An 18,044-nucleotide genomic window follows, 5' to 3' on the forward strand; every position below is an offset into this window, starting at 1 on the left:
GCTAATGGTTACAATAATTAAAAAGATTAGTTTGGGTTAAATTTTATATTCAAAATTGCAATCATCAATTTATGTAACGAATGAAATAACAACCTCTAATTTTGTCCTAACATCCATTAAATTACAATATTTGTTTTATTTCTTGAATGACTTGACTTCCAAGTCGAACCATGTCATCAGCCACCGTCCAGACAGTCATAGTCGCTTATCATCTAGCTGAATGTACCTTTCAAGTTAGCAAGGCAATTTAACTAACCCGTGGACCAGTACCACTGCTTATTCACATACATTTATGGTTTAACAAACCTTTCCAATAGGATGACACGAAGAGGAGCACTGGAGCCAATCAAAACCTTTCCAATAGGAGAAACTGTGACCATATCATTTAACAAACCCAATAATCTGTAGATGAAAACACTGAAAATGAAAGCAGGTAGCTCCATGTGAATACTGAATAGGTTGGGTCATATAAATACAATCAAGTAAAAATGTACAAAATGTATAGATTGGGGGTCATATACAAAGTACAAACAAAGAAAAAAAACATAAAAAGTGTAAATGTGATTACTGCAAATCCCAACCCGAGAGCACTGAATCCAGGCCAGAAAGAAAAAAAATAAATCAAAAAAGTCAGTGAAAAATCAAAATATTCCATTCATCAACCATTATCTATAACGTTCTTTCCCTTTTCCAAATTACCCCTGTTCAAAAAAATTAATGAAATAGAATCTGAAAATTATAAAAAATGACTTGAATCTTACAAGCCAAATCCAATCAGCTTTCTTCTCTTGGAATTTTATGCATATAACAATTACGCAGTCGCATGGGTCAGTGAATTTTAAGGAACAGATGAACGAAAAAAGATGTGTGGGGAAGTAATCGATTTCCCTTGTATCAGACAATAGTAACCCTAAACTCTAAAATGCGGCATCAATTCCGCACTCCCACTTGCCCAAAACAAGTTGAATGTTCATTTGCCTGCATCAATTATGTGTATAAGGATTATGGGGGAAGAGCATTCTTCTTAATCAAGTAATCTACATTCTACAGTTCTCAGAATTGATCAAAGATGATCCATGCATTCTCTCATATCAGTTTTTCTGAGGGCGTAAAACTATTACCAAATTAATTACTCTTCTAAGATCATTTGATTCTTTGGGATCTAAATAGGGACTTCTAACATTCCAAAAAAATCTGTCATTTGAGGTGTGAAAACAGAAAATATTAAGATGATCACAAATACCTGCATACACGTGGTAATCGAAGTTAGCTATACACAAATGGATCTATAATAAAAATGTTCAAAATGAATAACATATGACTTCAGTTCACCTCTCTAATACAATCCATCATTACTTCATCCACTTCAACACAGTGAGGACACAAAAATGACACCTTGTTATGCCAAGGAACATTTTACACTATCTTGCGCTAAAAACAGGTTCAGCATCCAGGGTTGGCTGTGTTCTTCGCGTGTATTTTAGCAGCAAGCCTTCCAAAGAAAGACCCGGTACATTTAGATCCCTAGTAAATCAGTTCAGGAAGAGAGGTTAGAGTATATATCTATTTTGGATCAAGAATACAGTAAAAGAGGAAATGAGAATTAAGATGAACAAAACCTGATGTAGGGCAGCAAATCCTTCTGCTCCCATTTTGGTCGCTCTCTAAAGAGTGTGGAGAAACGCTCTGCAGGAGTGGAAGGCAAAGATGAAACGCTAAAGGCATGAACCCATGATTCAACTCCAAACTTCTCTTTCAAAACTTCACCTTCCAACATCTCAAAATCTGGATGCATCCCCTTGGGAACCTTCTGCTTCCACTCTTCCATAAAATTATCCATTTTTCTTTTGCCTTCAACCAAGATTTCTCTAGCAAAATGTACACATACTCGCCTCTCATCCAATCTCCACAAACAACTTCCACCCGCACCCTCCTCCACCTTACTACCAAAAACATGCAAACAGTGGTGCGAAAGTTTGAGTGGAAAGCCATCTGATACCAGCATGCTTACAACTTCATCTTCATTCAGTGCATCCAATGACCAGTCATTCAACACAGAATTGTGCAAAAGCATAATCAAAATTGTGCTCATGTATTTCTCATCAACAATCCTCCAGTAACCATCAATCTCTACCGCTGAAATAGCCAGTAATCCGCTCCTTAATTCATTATCGCTAGCCTGAACCTCATCAACCAGATCATCCCAACTATACATTCTTTTTGTTATACTTTTATCCATCTCCTCCAAATCCTCAAATTCTGATGCCTCCCTTGAGCTGTAAGGATACTCTGACAGAAGTAATTTGAGCTTGTCAAGTCTGGGAGCAACCTCAACAAGCTCCATATTTCCAGGTGCAACTTTGATAACAGACACAATAGCTTTGTGATTATCTTTCCCGTTACAATCTTCTGAATTTTCATACAATATCGAATTATCCAGTGGGGGTGTGAGGAATACAGAATTAGAAGTTCCAACAAACTTGATGGAATAAGTTTTTGATTGAGTGCAAAGAACTGCATCTTCACTGCGTTCTCCTCTCAAACTTACCCTAGGATGAAGACTTAAATTGAGTATAAACAGTTGAAAAGCAGAGAATTCAATGAGCTTGTAAATTTCAATTTGCAGTTGGTGCTCACCTTTGGTGAAAGAAATCTGGGAGGAGTTTCTCATCAACCTCAAGGAGAATTAGATCATCATGTGGACCAAAGTGAGTGTGATATGCAATAGAAATTGAAGAGCTGGGTTGGAGATTCAACACCGCTCCAGCACCTCTGCAAACTGGACGTGCTTGTTCCATAATTTCCATTAACCAATAACTAGTCCAACTTCCACACGAAAATTATCAATATCCAGAACCAGAATGACACATCAAAGATCCCGGCGTACCAAACTGATAATCTCTTCTGCTTGCTGCGTTAAAGTAAAACACAATTAAAGAAATTCCTGTGGTTAGGGTTTAATCCATAATAGCATCAATAACTAACCAATCAACAATCTGCCTTGCCCATAAAAGTTTATTAAAAGAGATAGGGAGAGATTGTTATTATCCACATTAAAACTACCGAAACCAACTGATTGATTCATCGGTAGAAGACTAATTGAATGAAACAATTCACCTTCTCTCCATGAACCCAATTTGTTCTAATATCGAAAATGTGAATCAACTACCATAAGAGGAAAAACTCCTTATAATTTTCAATTATTCCTTTTTTATTAACGCAAAGATCTTTCACACAAAACCAAATTGAGAAATCTTGAAATAAAAGACAAACCTGAAATCCGTGCCTCACACTACTCTGAGCCTGAGAGATTAGATTTGGAATTGGGCGCCTTTTGATATGTGTGTTTCCCGCCTATTTTTCAATATCGGGCTATAGCCCAATTTAATATAGGCTGCTTTCATATTAGCCCACTCCTGCACTACCTTCTCCCTTTATTATCTTAATCTTATTAGTAGAATCCATTCAGTTTCAATTACACCATGCAAATAATTACCATGATATGAAAATGAATTAAAATATTTCTTAATTTTTATTCTAATGTCTTATGATTTTAATTTAGAATAATATGATGGAATTTTGAATAACTGGAGGAAAAAATCTGGGTACAAAAATTCTGCTTTTATCATTTTATTCAAAAGAGTTGTGATAATCACTATAATTATAGGTTAAAAGCATAGCCTTTCTTTTGACTTTGGAAATTAAATCCTTATTGTAGTTAAAATTGTAACAATTAAAATCCTCTTATTGAATGCTGTAGAACGTATAACTAGATGGGCTTTAATCAAGTGTTGCAGGTCCTGTCTAATTTTAAATTTATATATAGGTGGAGGTGGCAAATTATGAGACAGCTGTGGCTTTACATAACTTAAACTAGCGTTATTAATTAGTCACACATCCTTCCCTAATTAGTCAACAATTGTAATGTACGTCTTTTTATTTGTAAATGATATTTAATCAAGTGTGTGACACAATACTAGGTAGGTTTGGTGGAATTAATTCCTCCTTTAAGGTTTGGCAGTGGGAGTTAACCGATTAATAAAATCTAATTACGTAAATACAATTGAATTAAAACTATATAATATGTAATTAGGTATACATATTGTATTTATGAGGCATATTTATTACGTTATACCAACTATTCCACGTGGCATAGGGCCACAGATACACGTTGCTGGTTTTTAGTCTCTAGTTTGTAGCTAAGCTGCTACCGCTAGTTTGTTTCAGCACCCATTCGGTGCCGCCCAATACTCAATTCTCGGCAACTGTTCGCAGTTAAATTATTAAAACTTTCAACCAATTTTGAAAGTGTCGGCAGTCTAATGGATTCCATGACTCATCCCCTTACGACAGAACCACATTGAATTTGTGTTCCGCCAGAAAAGATAGTTTGTTGCTCATCTTGAAATTTTAAATTATTTTTTAAAAAAGTAATTAAAATATAGGTGGATTAATAAATTAGGGCTGAAACTAACTCATATCCACGCATGTGATGTTTTCCTTGGACAATGCTTATTTTGCTGCTTATCGTTATTTGTTAGCACAAACACGAAAATGGAAATTATGTTAAAAAGACATTTATTATTTATTTAATGTGAAAGGACAATAAATGTATGAGTAAGCAGATATAGTATTTTTGTTTACGTGGAAGGTGGGCCTACGTTTGATATTTTGTATTGAACTTTAATTGCTATGTTGTAATTGGGCAATGAGAATCTTACACGTGTTGTTGGTGGGTCTACGTGTGTTAAGTATCTATTCAAAGTTGTACAGCCCATGCTTGCTATAAATTTATATATATCACAAGAATCCTCTCCTCACTTCCCATAAGCAAAAACAGCAGCACAAGTATGGCCTCTAAACCAGGAATTCTCACTGACTGGCCATGGACACCTCTTGGCAACTTTAAGGTCTCCTTCTTCAACTTATTTCTTTCTATTTGTCACACACAAACACATCTATAGCCACTAGAAATTAAAGTTTCTTAATTAATAATCAATTAGCACCAATGCATGTTGCCACATTACATGAATTAATGTTAGGCATTCCTTACTTTTTTCTTCTTTCTCAATATTTTCCATTCACAAAACACCCCGTTTGCATGTTAGTATCATATGCATGAACAAATATTAGACCGATGCGTATTTACAAAAAGAGTAACACTAAACCAAAGGAAATTTCAGTTATTCCTTTAGCCACCCACCCACCCATGTAAATTAATAATCGATAGAGATTCTTATGATATCTTGGCATTGGTTATTATCAATCATATGAAGTTAATGGATATTTTATGTGGTACGAAACTGAATAATATTGTGGGTTTATTATGTGATTGCAGTACCTAGTATTGGGTCCCTGGGTTATTCAGGGCATCTACTCATACATGGTTAAGGATGAAAAGGAGAAAGACCTGTCCAACTTTCTGGTATTTCCATTTCTGATTTGGAGAGCTATTCACAATCAGATATGGATTAGTCTTTCTCGTTATAGAACAGCCAAAGGAACAAACAGGATTGTTGACAAGGCTATCGAATNTTTATTATGTGATTGCAGTACCTAGTATTGGGTCCCTGGGTTATTCAGGGCATCTACTCATACATGGTTAAGGATGAAAAGGAGAAAGACCTTTCCAACTTTCTGGTATTTCCATTTCTGATTTGGAGAGCTATTCACAATCAGATATGGATTAGTCTGTCTCGTTATAGAACAGCCAAAGGAACAAACAGGATTGTTGACAAGGCTATCGAATTTGAACAAGTGGACAGAGAAAGGAATTGGTGAGTGAGAACGTAAAATGATTTATTATTACTATATCACAAACGTATACTTAAATAAATGTGTTGGAATATTGCATGCAGGGATGACCAAATAATCTTCAATGGAATCCTATTTTACGTATTCGGAAAGACAGTTCCAGGGGGTTCTCACATGCCCTTGTGGAGATTAGATGGTGTGATTATCACATTTCTACTGCATGCTGGTCCAGTGGAGTTCCTTTACTATTGGCTTCATAGAGCACTGCACCATCATTACCTTTACTCTCGCTACCATTCTCATCACCATTCATCTATAGTAACCGAGCCTATCACCTGTAATTAATTACTCTTCTTTTTTTATCTTAATTTTTAATTAATGTTTAATTATACTAAAAACTAATACGTTTTATTTGGCAGCTGTGGTACATCCATTTGCAGAGCACATTGCATATTTCGCTCTCTTTGCAATACCCATGTTTACGGTTATGCTGACCGGAACTGCTTCCGTCGCAGCCTTAGCTTCCTACATCACTTATATCGACTTTATGAACAACATGGGTCACTGTAATTTTGAGGTCATTCCTAATTGGGTTTTCTCCATTTTCCCTCCTCTCAAGTACTTGATGTACACTCCTTCGTATGTCTCTCTCTTTCTCATACATACGATATATTAACATCTTACACTTTATAATTTCAATATTACGTCGTGCTACATTTATTATTAATAGTTTTAGGTTCGTCTTTGAAATTTGCAATTTTGCATTAGTTAGGTGGGCACAGTTGTCGACAGTCTCTTTATGGAATACAGGAAATAGCATATTCACTTCAGTATCAACTTGATCTAGTGTAGGGCGCACCACCGCTTTATGGAATTCCGTTTTTATTTGTAGTTTCTGAAATCTTAGAATTGACCACTCCTGTCGTCCTGACACTTAAAAGAGCCGTCCAAATTCAAAAGTAAGCGGACAAGTGACAACTAATAAAGTTAGGGATTAGATATTTTTCATGTCACACACGCTCACGTGTCAGATCAGTCAAACATCTTTTTCTAATACTATACTTATAAATAAATTTTATAAAGACATTTATGACCCTCTTTCATTTATTTATTGTTCTCGTTTTTATTTTTCATGTTTTATATCATATCATTTGTCTTGTCCCCTTCTTCTTTAGAGTGTAGTAAATCAGTTGGTTTGATTAAATTTATGTTACAGGTTCCACTCACTTCATCATACGCAATTCCGAACCAATTATTCATTATTCATGCCTGTATATGATTTGATGTATGGTACCATGGACAAAGCTTCCGATGCATTATATGAAACTTCACTGAAGAGAGGAGAAGAATCGCCGGACGTAGTGCATCTTACACACCTAACCACACCTGAATCCATTTACCATCTACGCCTTGGATTTGCTTCCATTGCAGCTAACCCACATTCATCATCAAATTGGTATATTTGGCTAATGTGGCCGCTTACTTTATGGTCCATGCTGATAACTTGGATCTATGGTCGTACTTTTGTGGTTGAACGGAACCGTTTTAATAACTTAAAGTTGCAAACCTGGGCCATACCCAAGTATAACATTCAAGTAAGAAGACATCTCATAACACATAGTACACTAATTTCTTCTTTTTTTTTTTTTTTTTTGACTTTTTAGTTGAAGTTTATATTAAATTCATTGATTTTTTTTTTTTTTTTCTTTTAACTTTTTAGTTGAAGTTTATATTAAATTCATTGATTATTGGGTTGCAGTACTTGTTGCAATGGCAAAAGGAACCTATCAATAGCTTAATTGAAGCAGCCATAAAAGATGCAGAGCAAAAAGGTGCTAAAGTAATAAGTCTAGGACTGTTGAATCAAGTGAGTTTTATTAATTATATGAAAAGAAAAACTTGGAACTACTTGGTGTTATAATTAATAAAAATGAGAAAATAAATAAATAAATAATTGCAGGGTGAGGAGCTGAACAGGTATGGTGGGATTTATGTGGAAAGGCATCGGGAGCTGAAGATAAAAGTGGTGGATGGCAATAGCTTAGCAGTAGCAGTAGTGGTAAACAGCATGCCTAAAGAAACAACACAAGTGGTCCTGAGAGGAAATCTAACTAAGGTTGCTTATGCTGTTGCCTTTGCTCTTTGTCAAAGGGGGATTCAAGTAGTAACATTACGTGAGTCTGAGTATCAGAAGCTTAAGAAATCATTTGATGGCAAGTTCGAGAGTAATTTGGTCATTTCAACCACTTATTCTCAAAAGGTATGTATTAATATTATATACTTGTTAATTACATATGTTTTAACAATTCATGAATTAGTTAATTAATTGATATTTGTGTAGTGTAGATATGGTTAGTTGGAGCGGGATTGACTAAAGAAGAACAGTTGAAAGCAACAAAAGGAACGATATTCATTCCTTTCTCACAATTTCCACCCAAGAAACTACGAAAAGACTGCTTCTACCACCTAACACCAGCAATGTCTACTCCTTTGGCTCTTGAGAACGTGGACTCTTGTGAGGTTTGTGATTTTAATTAATTAAATAGTTTCATTAATTTATATATGAGTAACTAATCCTAAAATTAAATAATTGAAACGAATCAGAATTGGCTTCCAAGAAGGGTGATGAGTGCGTGGCGTATTGGTGGAATAATTCATGGGTTAGAAGGATGGGAGGAACAGGAGTGTGGTTACAAAATCTCTAACATTGACAAAGTTTGGGAAGCAAGTCTTCGACATGGCTTTCAACCTCTTACCATCCCAAATCAATCCTATTTCCACCTTCATTAGATTTTGTTATCATGGATCACGTTGCTTAATTTGTCAGAAATTTTATCGGACGCTAAATGTAACCCTTGCCAGTTGACAGTGAAAATCTACTCCTTTGTTTTCACTAGTCATTATATAATAAATTCAATCCTTTAGTCTGAAATTACATATTTCTTTTTTATTTTTAATATGTATACCAGATTAATAAGGATAAATTTTTAATTGGTGTATCAGCATAAACTCTCTTATACGTATGATCAATTAATAAGCTTATTCTATTAATTATATACATATAAGAGATGAGGGATAATAGAGCTGATCAATGTTGCAAGACTCGGATTGGGCCTTCAGCCAGGTCAAGGGGTTAGGTCTTAGGTTGGTCAGACTGATGATATCAGTATGATATAATAAAATTTTAAAATTCTAATAAATTTTCAAAATAATTTCATCCAAATTCAAAATCTAAATAACAATATAACATAAATAAAATAAATCAAAAATTCAAATCTCAAGATGGAATGATAAATAAAATAAATCCAAAATCCAAATCCAAACTCAATTAACAATATAAAATAAATTCAAATCCATTTCAATTTCAATCTTCATTTCCACCCCATGATCTTGAATTTATCCTTAATTGAACTTCCATACCATCATCTCAATTATTCTTGTTCTATAATTTCTATTTAGACTTGAGCATTCATCAAAGAGTTTTCTTTCATTTTAATTAAACTTCAAAATTACCAGATATTGCAAATGTGAGCGGGCTTAGAGATCAAGCCAATGAAGTGCTAACAGGTGTAGTTTGGATCGGACAGTCGAAGGTGGAAGGCCAAGTAAACTGAAGCCTGGTGACGCGAAGGCGAAGCGAACTACAATCCAGATCGAAGATTCGGAGTGAAGATGAAGATCTGAAGATTGAAATTGAAATTGAAGATGAAGAATAGAATTTAGGCATTTTAATTTTAGGAATTAGGATTGCGATTTAGCCATCGATTCTCTGATTAGGCAGTAGAACTGGTGAATCGTACTATTCTACCGGTTCAATCATGGGTCAATCCAGTTCAATTGCTATAATTGAGTTTAAGATGTACTCGGATTGGATAAAGGTTTGATTCTTGATTGGATTAGTAGAACCAACCAATTCGGTCAAGATTTTAAAACAATGGTTAATATATATATATTTCTAGATTTAAATAAAGGGTGAGGGTGTGTATAATGTGTGATGAATGGGTGAGCAGAGTCGACGAAATCTCGAAACTTTAAAAAAGCAAGGTAAGGTGCCGGCAAAGTGGTTGATTGTATGTATAGGAAAATAATACAACCATCGACGTTGCTGCACCGAATGACGTGACAAAATCTTGACCGTTGATTAATTTTAATTTAATATTAATTTAAAATTAATCAACGATTATGATTTTATCACGTCATTCGGTACATAAATTCTGTGTACTACTTTAGTGACTGTAGCATTACTCATATGTATGTATATTATTGATATTATTGAGATGGCATGATAGTCTTGGGAAGGAGGCCATAACACCTTTGGATGTACATGACGTCAATTTCTCCAACGGCACTGGCTCAATGGGCTGAATTTTTAGGTGAGATGCCGTTGCATTATTTATTAATTACCATCTTCTTACTATATAACTGTTGACATGTGAATGACTGCATAAACTATATTTAAAAGATTTGTAATATTTTCTAAATATGTAGTTTAGGTAATTACCTTATATGTATTGATCTACATTTATTTCATTTATTTGATTTTCTTACATCTTACCTTTATAATTGTATAAATTGTAATTCCTGTACATGAAATTATATATACAAAAATTAAGCAGTCAAACCATAAGGTTCAAAACTGGAAATTAATGAATGTTGAATTTCAGTTTTGTTGTGATCTTCTAACATTAACATATCACCTTGGCATTTCATGGTTAATGGCACGTAACTAATGAAATTTATGGTTTTGAAAATTGGTTAAACAGAAAAATCTTTAATGAGGAATGGGCTGGCACCACAACAGAAAACTGCATGGATTAGGACAGAGATTTGTTTTGAATTCATGTACAATAATAATAGCACCAGCAGCAGCAAGCCACTTGGCAATGGAGCGTTGGGGAGCATTAACAATAGCTTTCATTTTTAATACAAAAACATTCACACATAACAACATGACAACCCACCAGTCTATATGTGTATATATAGATATGACAACACACACCAAACTCACAATTCCAAATACGTTCCTGCATTCTAGCGGTTAACTAGATATGGCTTCTAAACCAGGAATCCTCACTGATTGGCCTTGGAAGCATCTTGGAAGTTATAAGGTAATATATCTCATTTCTTAAACAATTTATATTATATATCAAAAACATTATTTGATTTGTTGATGATATTTTTTTTTCAAGTATATGATCCTGGCTCCCTGGGCGGTGCATAGCATATACTCCTTTACCAAAGAAAATCAGAGAGACCTGGGATACTTCCTCATATTCCCGTTTCTGCTAGTGAGGATGCTCCATAACCAGATTTGGATTTCTCTTTCCCGTCACCGAACAGCCAAAGGAGACAACAGGATCGTTGACAAGGGCATAGAATTCGACCAAGTTGATAGAGAAAGGAATTGGTCAGTATACTACTACTACGTACATCCATCNAACAAGTGTTAAGTTCTTGAAGTTGCATATCTATCACTGTATAAAACAATTCAACTCGATAGTGATACAAATTTTTCATGTGCTCAACTCTTCGTCGTGGCCGCCTTCGAATTGCAAACATATCATCTATATTCAAAATGGCAATATCATGTTTTTGGCAAAATGAAGAAATTTCACTCAACAAAGATTTCCATCCTTCATCTCTCAACAATTGTAACCGTTGTTTTGGAGACTTTGACTAGGGTCATAGCATTTACAATGTCTTGATCTTTTCTTTGCAATGCTTGTGACAACTCATTAGTAATTATCAATATACTTTTCATCATATGCAAGCTAAATGCAAAATCAAAGGAATAGATTACATCTAATAGATTTAGGGGTGAAATCGAATCAAGTCGAGTATTTGATAAATCAAACTCAACTCGATCTCTATAGTATCGAGTTCGAGTTCGAGTTCAAGCCTGATCGAACCTAAGAAATCAAGTTTAAACTCGAACTCGGTACTTGAAATTGGAAATCGAGTTCGAATTCAAGTTCGTATAATCGAGCTTTTTTTTAGTTTTATTCGAGTTTTAATCGAGTTCAAGTTCGAACTCGATTTCAAGCTCATCTAACAAGGGTGGATTTGCAAGTTTTATAACTTTTAAATTACATATGACCCCTATGACTTTAAAAACTGTCAACTTAACCATCGAGCTTGGAAAGACTCGTGAATATATTGAGTCGAGTTTTACTCGATTAACTATTCGAACTCGACTCAACTAATGCGGAGTTGAGTTCAAGCCAACATTAAGTATAGTTTGAGTGGCTTGACTTGATTTTCACCCCTAAATAGATTATATGTTTCACTCATTTGTTCAGGATTTAAACCATTACGTGGAAACCCAACAGCTCTTATTCCTTTTATTTTCACTCCCAATAAAATTTTTAAAAACTAATAGATCCCTTGCATAAAAATAAAAATCACAAAGAATATGTAATAAATATATTAGAATTAAAAAAGGGGTTTTACAAAAACAAAATCCAAACTTACGGTGGGGGTCGGCTATTCCATTCTCAAAATCTTAAAGATTTATAAAGATAAAATTTAAATAAATATAAATAGAAATAGAAAATCTGAAATTTTTAAAAAATTGAGTGGGGGCCGTTGTCCCCACTCGTCATGTCATTCGTTAAATCCGCCCCTGTATATGGATATGACAACATACACCAAACTCACAATTCCAAATACGTGCCTGCATTCTAGCGGTTAACTAGATATGGCTTCTAAACCAGGAATCCTCACTGATTGGCCTTGGAAGCATCTTGGAAGTTTTAAGGTAATATATCTCATTTCTTAAACAATTTATATTATATAAAAAACATTATTTAATTTCTTGATGATATTTTTTTCAAGTACACGATCCTGGCTCCCTGGGCGGTGCATAGCATATACTCCTTTACCAAAGAAAATCAGAGAGATCTGGGATACTTCCTCATATTCCCGTTTCTGCTAGTGAGGATGCTCCATAACCAGATTTGGATTTCTCTTTCCCGTCACCGAACAGCCAAAGGAGACAACAGGATCGTCGACAAGGGCATAGAATTCGACCAAGTTGATAGAGAAAGGAATTGGTCAGTATACTACTACTACGTACATCCATCTCAATTATAATTATTAATTAATTAATATATATACATATATGTATATGCAGGGACGACCAGATCTTGTTCAATGGGTTATTATTTTATATAGGTTTTACGTTCATTCCTCCGCATTATTCCAAGCTTCCTCTGTGGAGAACAGATGGCATAATCCTTACAATTTTGCTTCATTCGGGTCCAGTGGAATTCCTTTACTACTGGTTTCACAGAGCATTGCACCACCATTTCCTCTACTCTCGCTATCATTCTCATCACCATACTTCTATTGTCACTGAGCCCATTACCTGTAAGAACATTTGTATATTTTTTATTATTATTATATATGTGAATGATCGCTCTAATTAAGTATATCATATATATATATGGCAGCTGTCATTCATCCATTTGCTGAACACATAGTATATTTCATGCTCTTTGCAATACCATTGCTAAAAACGATGCTTACAAGAACTGCTTCTATAATCTCTTTCGCTGGTTACGTCATCCACATCGACTTCATGAACAATATGGGACACTGTAACTTTGAATTTATCCCCCACTCCCTTTTCTCCATCTTTCCTCCTCTCAAGTATCTCACGTATACTCCCTCGTAAGATTCCTCCTTCCATCTCCTACCTACATCATATCATTAATTATTTTTTTAATTTTTAATCTTAAATATCATAAAACTACTTTATCTTATATGAAATGCATCCTTAACACAAAATGCACCCTCATTTTCTTTCTTACCTAGGCAGGACACCAAGTGTCTGTAATGAAATGTTATCTGTCTCTGTATAGTATACAACAAATTAACTATATCAACTTAGGGATGGCACCACCAAACCCTAACTGCAACTGGTTTGGTTTCCAATTAGGTCTGATATAAAAGAGTTACAGGACTGAATTTGACTTTGTGATTTAATTAATAGAAATAATGTAGAAAACCAGTACAGTCCACTTAGCCAATTTTTGAGTGGTGCTGCACAAACTAATGTATACAATTCTAAGTCACTGTCACATCATTCATCTATACATATTGAATATTTATTGAGTTAATTTTTTATATGCTTTCATCCAATTACTTCATATACATGTTCGTTTGTATGAAATATATAATTCATACATCATTCATCTAGTATTATCGGTATTTTTTTTTCTTACCAATTTTCATCATGAAGGTAATTGGTACTATCAATTTCAAAAATTACATGACACGTACGGGTGAGATGTGACAATTTTACTCAAAACCATATCTTTTTTATATAATATAGTTTGTGATAATTATCTGTTCTTTATGTGATATGTTGATATAATTATTGATGTTAAAGCGTAAGAAATTAAGTGCAAATGAGATTGATGAAGATTTGTGAATGTGATGAGTGCAGGTTTCATTCGTTACATCACACTCAATTTCGGACTAACTACTCGCTATTTATGCCACTATATGATTACATTTATGGTACAGTGGACAAAAGTTCGGATGCTCTATATGAAACTTCAATCAAAAAAGACCACTCAGAATCAGCTGACGTGGTACATCTAACGCACCTAACTACGCCTGATTCAGTTTATCATCTACGCCTAGGATTTGCCTCATTGGCCTCAAAACCCCACTCATCCCATTCCATATGGTTCATCTGGCCCCTCACTTGTTTCTCTGTTTTCTTCACTTGGATTTTCGCCACTGCATTTATTTCTGAGAGCAACACTTTCCATAAACTTAAATTGCAGACCTGGGTCTTACCAAGATACATTGTGCAAGTAAGTAGCCTTTTTTTTAATCTTTTCTTTTTGTTGGTTTTTAATTTACTTCTTCATTAATCATTTCATTGATTTGTTAGTTTTTGCCCTGGCGAAGAGAATCCATTAACAGCTTGATTGAAGATGCCATACTAGAAGCAGATAAGAGAGGAGTTCAAGTAGTGACTCTAGGTCTTCTCAATCAGGTTTGTTCATTTTCCTTTTTTTCTTAAAAATAATATCTCCCTATTAAATAATACTTATTGGATAATAACATTTGCAGAGTGAAGAGCTAAATGGAAACGGAGAGATGTATATCCAAAGATATCCAGAGCTGAAAGTAAAGGTGGTGGATGGTAGCAGCTTGGCAGTGGCTACAGTGGTTAACACCATACCCAAAGGAACAACCCAACTACTCTTTAGAGGGAAACTTAGCAAGGTTGCTTATGCAACTGTATCCGCTCTATGTGAAATGGGCATCCAGGTATTATAATTATATATATGGGTTTGGGGCCTTGCATCAGCTACAACTAATTAATGTATGTGGGTTTTAGGTAGCCGCAGTACGCAAGGAAGAGTACGAGAAGCTTAAACTCAGGCTGACGGCCGCGTCTCGTAATAATTTAGTCCTCTCCACAAGTTATGCTCACAACAGGGTATATGATTTTCAATTAGTTTCTCTGTAGTAAATTCAAATGAAACAATAACATTAATTAATTTAAATTAAATCAATGTTTCAGATATGGTTGGTTGGAGAGGATTTAAAGGATGAGGAACAGTTGAAAGCATCAAAAGGAACGATATTCATTCCTATTTCGCAACTCCCTCCGAGAAAAGTTCGAACTGATTGCTTCTACCACATTACACCAGCAATGATAGTTCCTCCCTCTTTATATAATATGCATTCTTGTGAAGTAAGCCGATTTCCATATTNGTTCGTTTGTATGAAATATATAATTCATACATCATTCATCTAGTATTATCGGTATTTTTTTTTCTTACCAATTTTCATCATGAAGGTAATTGGTACTATCAATTTCAAAAATTACATGACACGTACGGGTGAGATGTGACAATTAATTATTTATGTACTTAGACATTTATATTATTCAAAACCGTATCTTTTTTATATAATATAGTTTGTGATAATTATCTGTTCTTTATGTGATATGTTGATATAATTTGTTGATGTTAATGCGTATCAAATGAAGATGAATTACGTAAGAAATTAAGTGAAAATGAGATTGATGAAGATTTGTGAATGTGATGAGTGCAGGTTTCATTCGTTACATCACACTCAATTTCGGACCAACTACTCGCTATTTATGCCACTATATGATTACATTTATGGTACAGTGGACAAAAGTTCGGATGCTCTATATGAAACTTCAATCAAAAAAGACCACTCAGAATCAGCTGACGTGGTACATCTAACGCACCTAACTACGCCTGATTCAGTTTATCATCTACGCCTAGGATTTGCCTCATTGGCATCAAAACCCCACTCATCTCATTCCAAATGGTTCATCTGGCCCCTCACTTGTTTCTCTGTTTTCTTCACTTGGATTTTCGCCACTGCATTTATTTCTGAGAGCAACACTTTCCATAAACTTAAATTGCAGACCTGGGTCTTACCAAGATACATTGTGCAAGTAAGTAGCCTTTTTTTTAATCTTTTCTTTTTGTTGGTTTTTAATTTACTTCTTCATTAATCATTTCATTGATTTGTTAGTTTTTGCCCTGGCGAAGAGAATCCATTAACAGCTTGATTGAAGATGCCATACTAGAAGCAGATAAGAGAGGAGTTCAAGTAGTGACTCTAGGTCTTCTCAATCAGGTTTGTTCATTTTCCTTTTTTTCTTAAAAATAATATCTCCCTATTAAATAATACTTATTGGATAATAACATTTGCAGAGTGAAGAGCTAAATGGAAACGGAGAGATGTATATCCAAAGATATCCAGAGCTGAAAGTAAAGGTGGTGGATGGTAGCAGCTTGGCAGTGGCTACAGTGGTTAACACCATACCCAAAGGAACAACCCAACTACTCTTTAGAGGGAAACTTAGCAAGGTTGCTTATGCAACTGTATCCGCTCTATGTGAAATGGGCATCCAGGTATTATAATTATATATATGGGTTTGGGGCCTTGCATCAGCTACAACTAATTAATGTATGTGGGTTTTAGGTAGCCGCAGTACGCAAGGAAGAGTACGAGAAGCTTAAACTCAGGCTGACGGCCGCGTCTCGTAATAATTTAGTCCTCTCCACAAGTTATGCTCACAACAGGGTATATGATTTTCAATTAGTTTCTCTGTAGTAAATTCAAATGAAACAATAACATTAATTAATTTAAATTAAATCAATGTTTCAGATATGGTTGGTTGGAGAGGATTTAAAGGATGAGGAACAGTTGAAAGCATCAAAAGGAACGATATTCATTCCTATTTCGCAACTCCCTCCGAGAAAAGTTCGAACTGATTGCTTCTACCACATTACACCAGCAATGATAGCTCCTCCCTCTTTATATAATATGCATTCTTGTGAAGTAAGCCGATTTCCATATTTTTTTTCTTTTCTTTTATTCATATGAATATAAAAGTTAAGTAACTGTATTTTTATTTGTAAATATAACAGAACTGGCTGCCAAGAACGGTGATGAGTGCGTGGCGTGTGGCTGGGATAATACATGGCTTAGAAGGATGGGATATAAACGAATGTGGGCAAACAATGTGCAACAATGACCAAGTTTGGCAAGCTTCCCTTCGACATGGCTTCCTCCCTTCAAGGATTGTTGATTGACCCAATTCCCACAACCACGCTTCCCCAAAATAATAATAAATCATCTGTTCAGTTATCTGCATTTCCCTTTTCACATTATATATTTACATATATGTATCAACAAATTATATGTAAACCCACCTAATGCGTTTACTGCTTATAAGCATAAAAATAATTAAAGTATATACCTAATGACAGTCCTCAAATAAACTCTTATACTTTTATTTTGTGTTGGCTAGCCGCCCACCTACACCTACTACTACCTGTTCATTGAAGATGTAGAATAGTTCAAAGTGACGTATAAGTGTAACCTGTATTGTAAGAGTGGTTCTAACTCCTCTGTTTTTTAATTTACCAAAACAGAGTAGAGGCCACTGCTCTGGTTGACGTTTAGAAATTAAGAGCAAAAAGATAAATAGGATACACCAAACTCGGCAATGCCTGCCTTTATCATCTATAGTTTTAGATAGTGGGTTGTTGAAGTTCATGAATCATTATGGGACTCGTGTGTGCCTTGTCCCCTACCCTTGAGAAAATAGTGTTAGCATTTTTCAACACATTGTGAAATGTGAGGTTGACATTACTAGTACCACTGCCCAACTCCATTTATATATATACTACAATAAATCCACCAAACCCTAATCTTATTATATATGAATAATGCACGCAATAAACACTTTTTGGGTTTTTCTGAAGCTACCTACATTT

General features: G+C 34.8%; 3 protein-coding genes across 5 annotated transcripts; 2 read left to right on the forward strand and 1 right to left on the reverse strand.

Annotated features, from left to right (window-relative positions):
* Positions 1-1,248: 1,248 nt before the first annotated feature.
* On the reverse strand, positions 1,249-3,297 carry LOC116136011 (sister chromatid cohesion protein DCC1). 3 transcript variants are annotated; one of them, XM_031421727.1, is made up of 4 exons: positions 3,274-3,297; positions 2,638-2,911; positions 1,620-2,549; positions 1,249-1,524 (listed from the first exon to the last, which is right to left on the reverse strand). In XM_031421727.1, the coding sequence occupies exons 2-4, from the start codon at positions 2,805-2,807 to the stop codon at positions 1,422-1,424; spliced, it is 1,203 nt and encodes a 400-aa protein (XP_031277587.1). In that variant the 5' UTR covers positions 2,808-2,911; positions 3,274-3,297; the 3' UTR covers positions 1,249-1,421. The 3 variants fall into 3 exon arrangements, with proteins under 3 accessions (XP_031277587.1, XP_031277589.1, XP_031277590.1); XM_031421729.1 differs by lacking the exon at positions 3,274-3,297 and adding an exon at positions 2,986-3,165; XM_031421730.1 differs by lacking the exon at positions 3,274-3,297 and adding an exon at positions 3,118-3,159.
* A 1,519-nt stretch (positions 3,298-4,816) lies between these two features.
* LOC116135966 (very-long-chain aldehyde decarbonylase CER1-like) lies at positions 4,817-8,735 on the forward strand. The gene is made up of 9 exons (XM_031421679.1): positions 4,817-4,910; positions 5,554-5,777; positions 5,859-6,091; positions 6,174-6,393; positions 6,971-7,349; positions 7,514-7,621; positions 7,715-8,014; positions 8,101-8,274; positions 8,359-8,735. The coding sequence occupies exons 1-9, from the start codon at positions 4,851-4,853 to the stop codon at positions 8,542-8,544; spliced, it is 1,884 nt and encodes a 627-aa protein (XP_031277539.1). The 5' UTR covers positions 4,817-4,850; the 3' UTR covers positions 8,545-8,735.
* Positions 8,736-10,802: 2,067 nt separating this feature from the next.
* LOC116135943 (very-long-chain aldehyde decarbonylase CER1-like) lies at positions 10,803-17,357 on the forward strand. Its single transcript, XM_031421654.1, has 10 exons — positions 10,803-10,862; positions 10,944-11,161; positions 12,887-13,122; positions 13,206-13,425; positions 14,204-14,579; positions 14,660-14,764; positions 14,842-15,042; positions 15,113-15,214; positions 15,299-15,472; positions 17,193-17,357. Exons 1-10 carry the CDS (start codon positions 10,803-10,805, stop codon positions 17,355-17,357), a joined length of 1,857 nt encoding a protein of 618 aa, XP_031277514.1.
* Positions 17,358-18,044: the final 687 nt, after the last annotated feature.

This window comes from Pistacia vera, unplaced genomic scaffold (genome assembly GCF_008641045.1).
Source record: "Pistacia vera cultivar Batoury unplaced genomic scaffold, PisVer_v2 Contig306, whole genome shotgun sequence".
Lineage (NCBI taxonomy): Eukaryota > Viridiplantae > Streptophyta > Magnoliopsida > Sapindales > Anacardiaceae > Pistacia > Pistacia vera.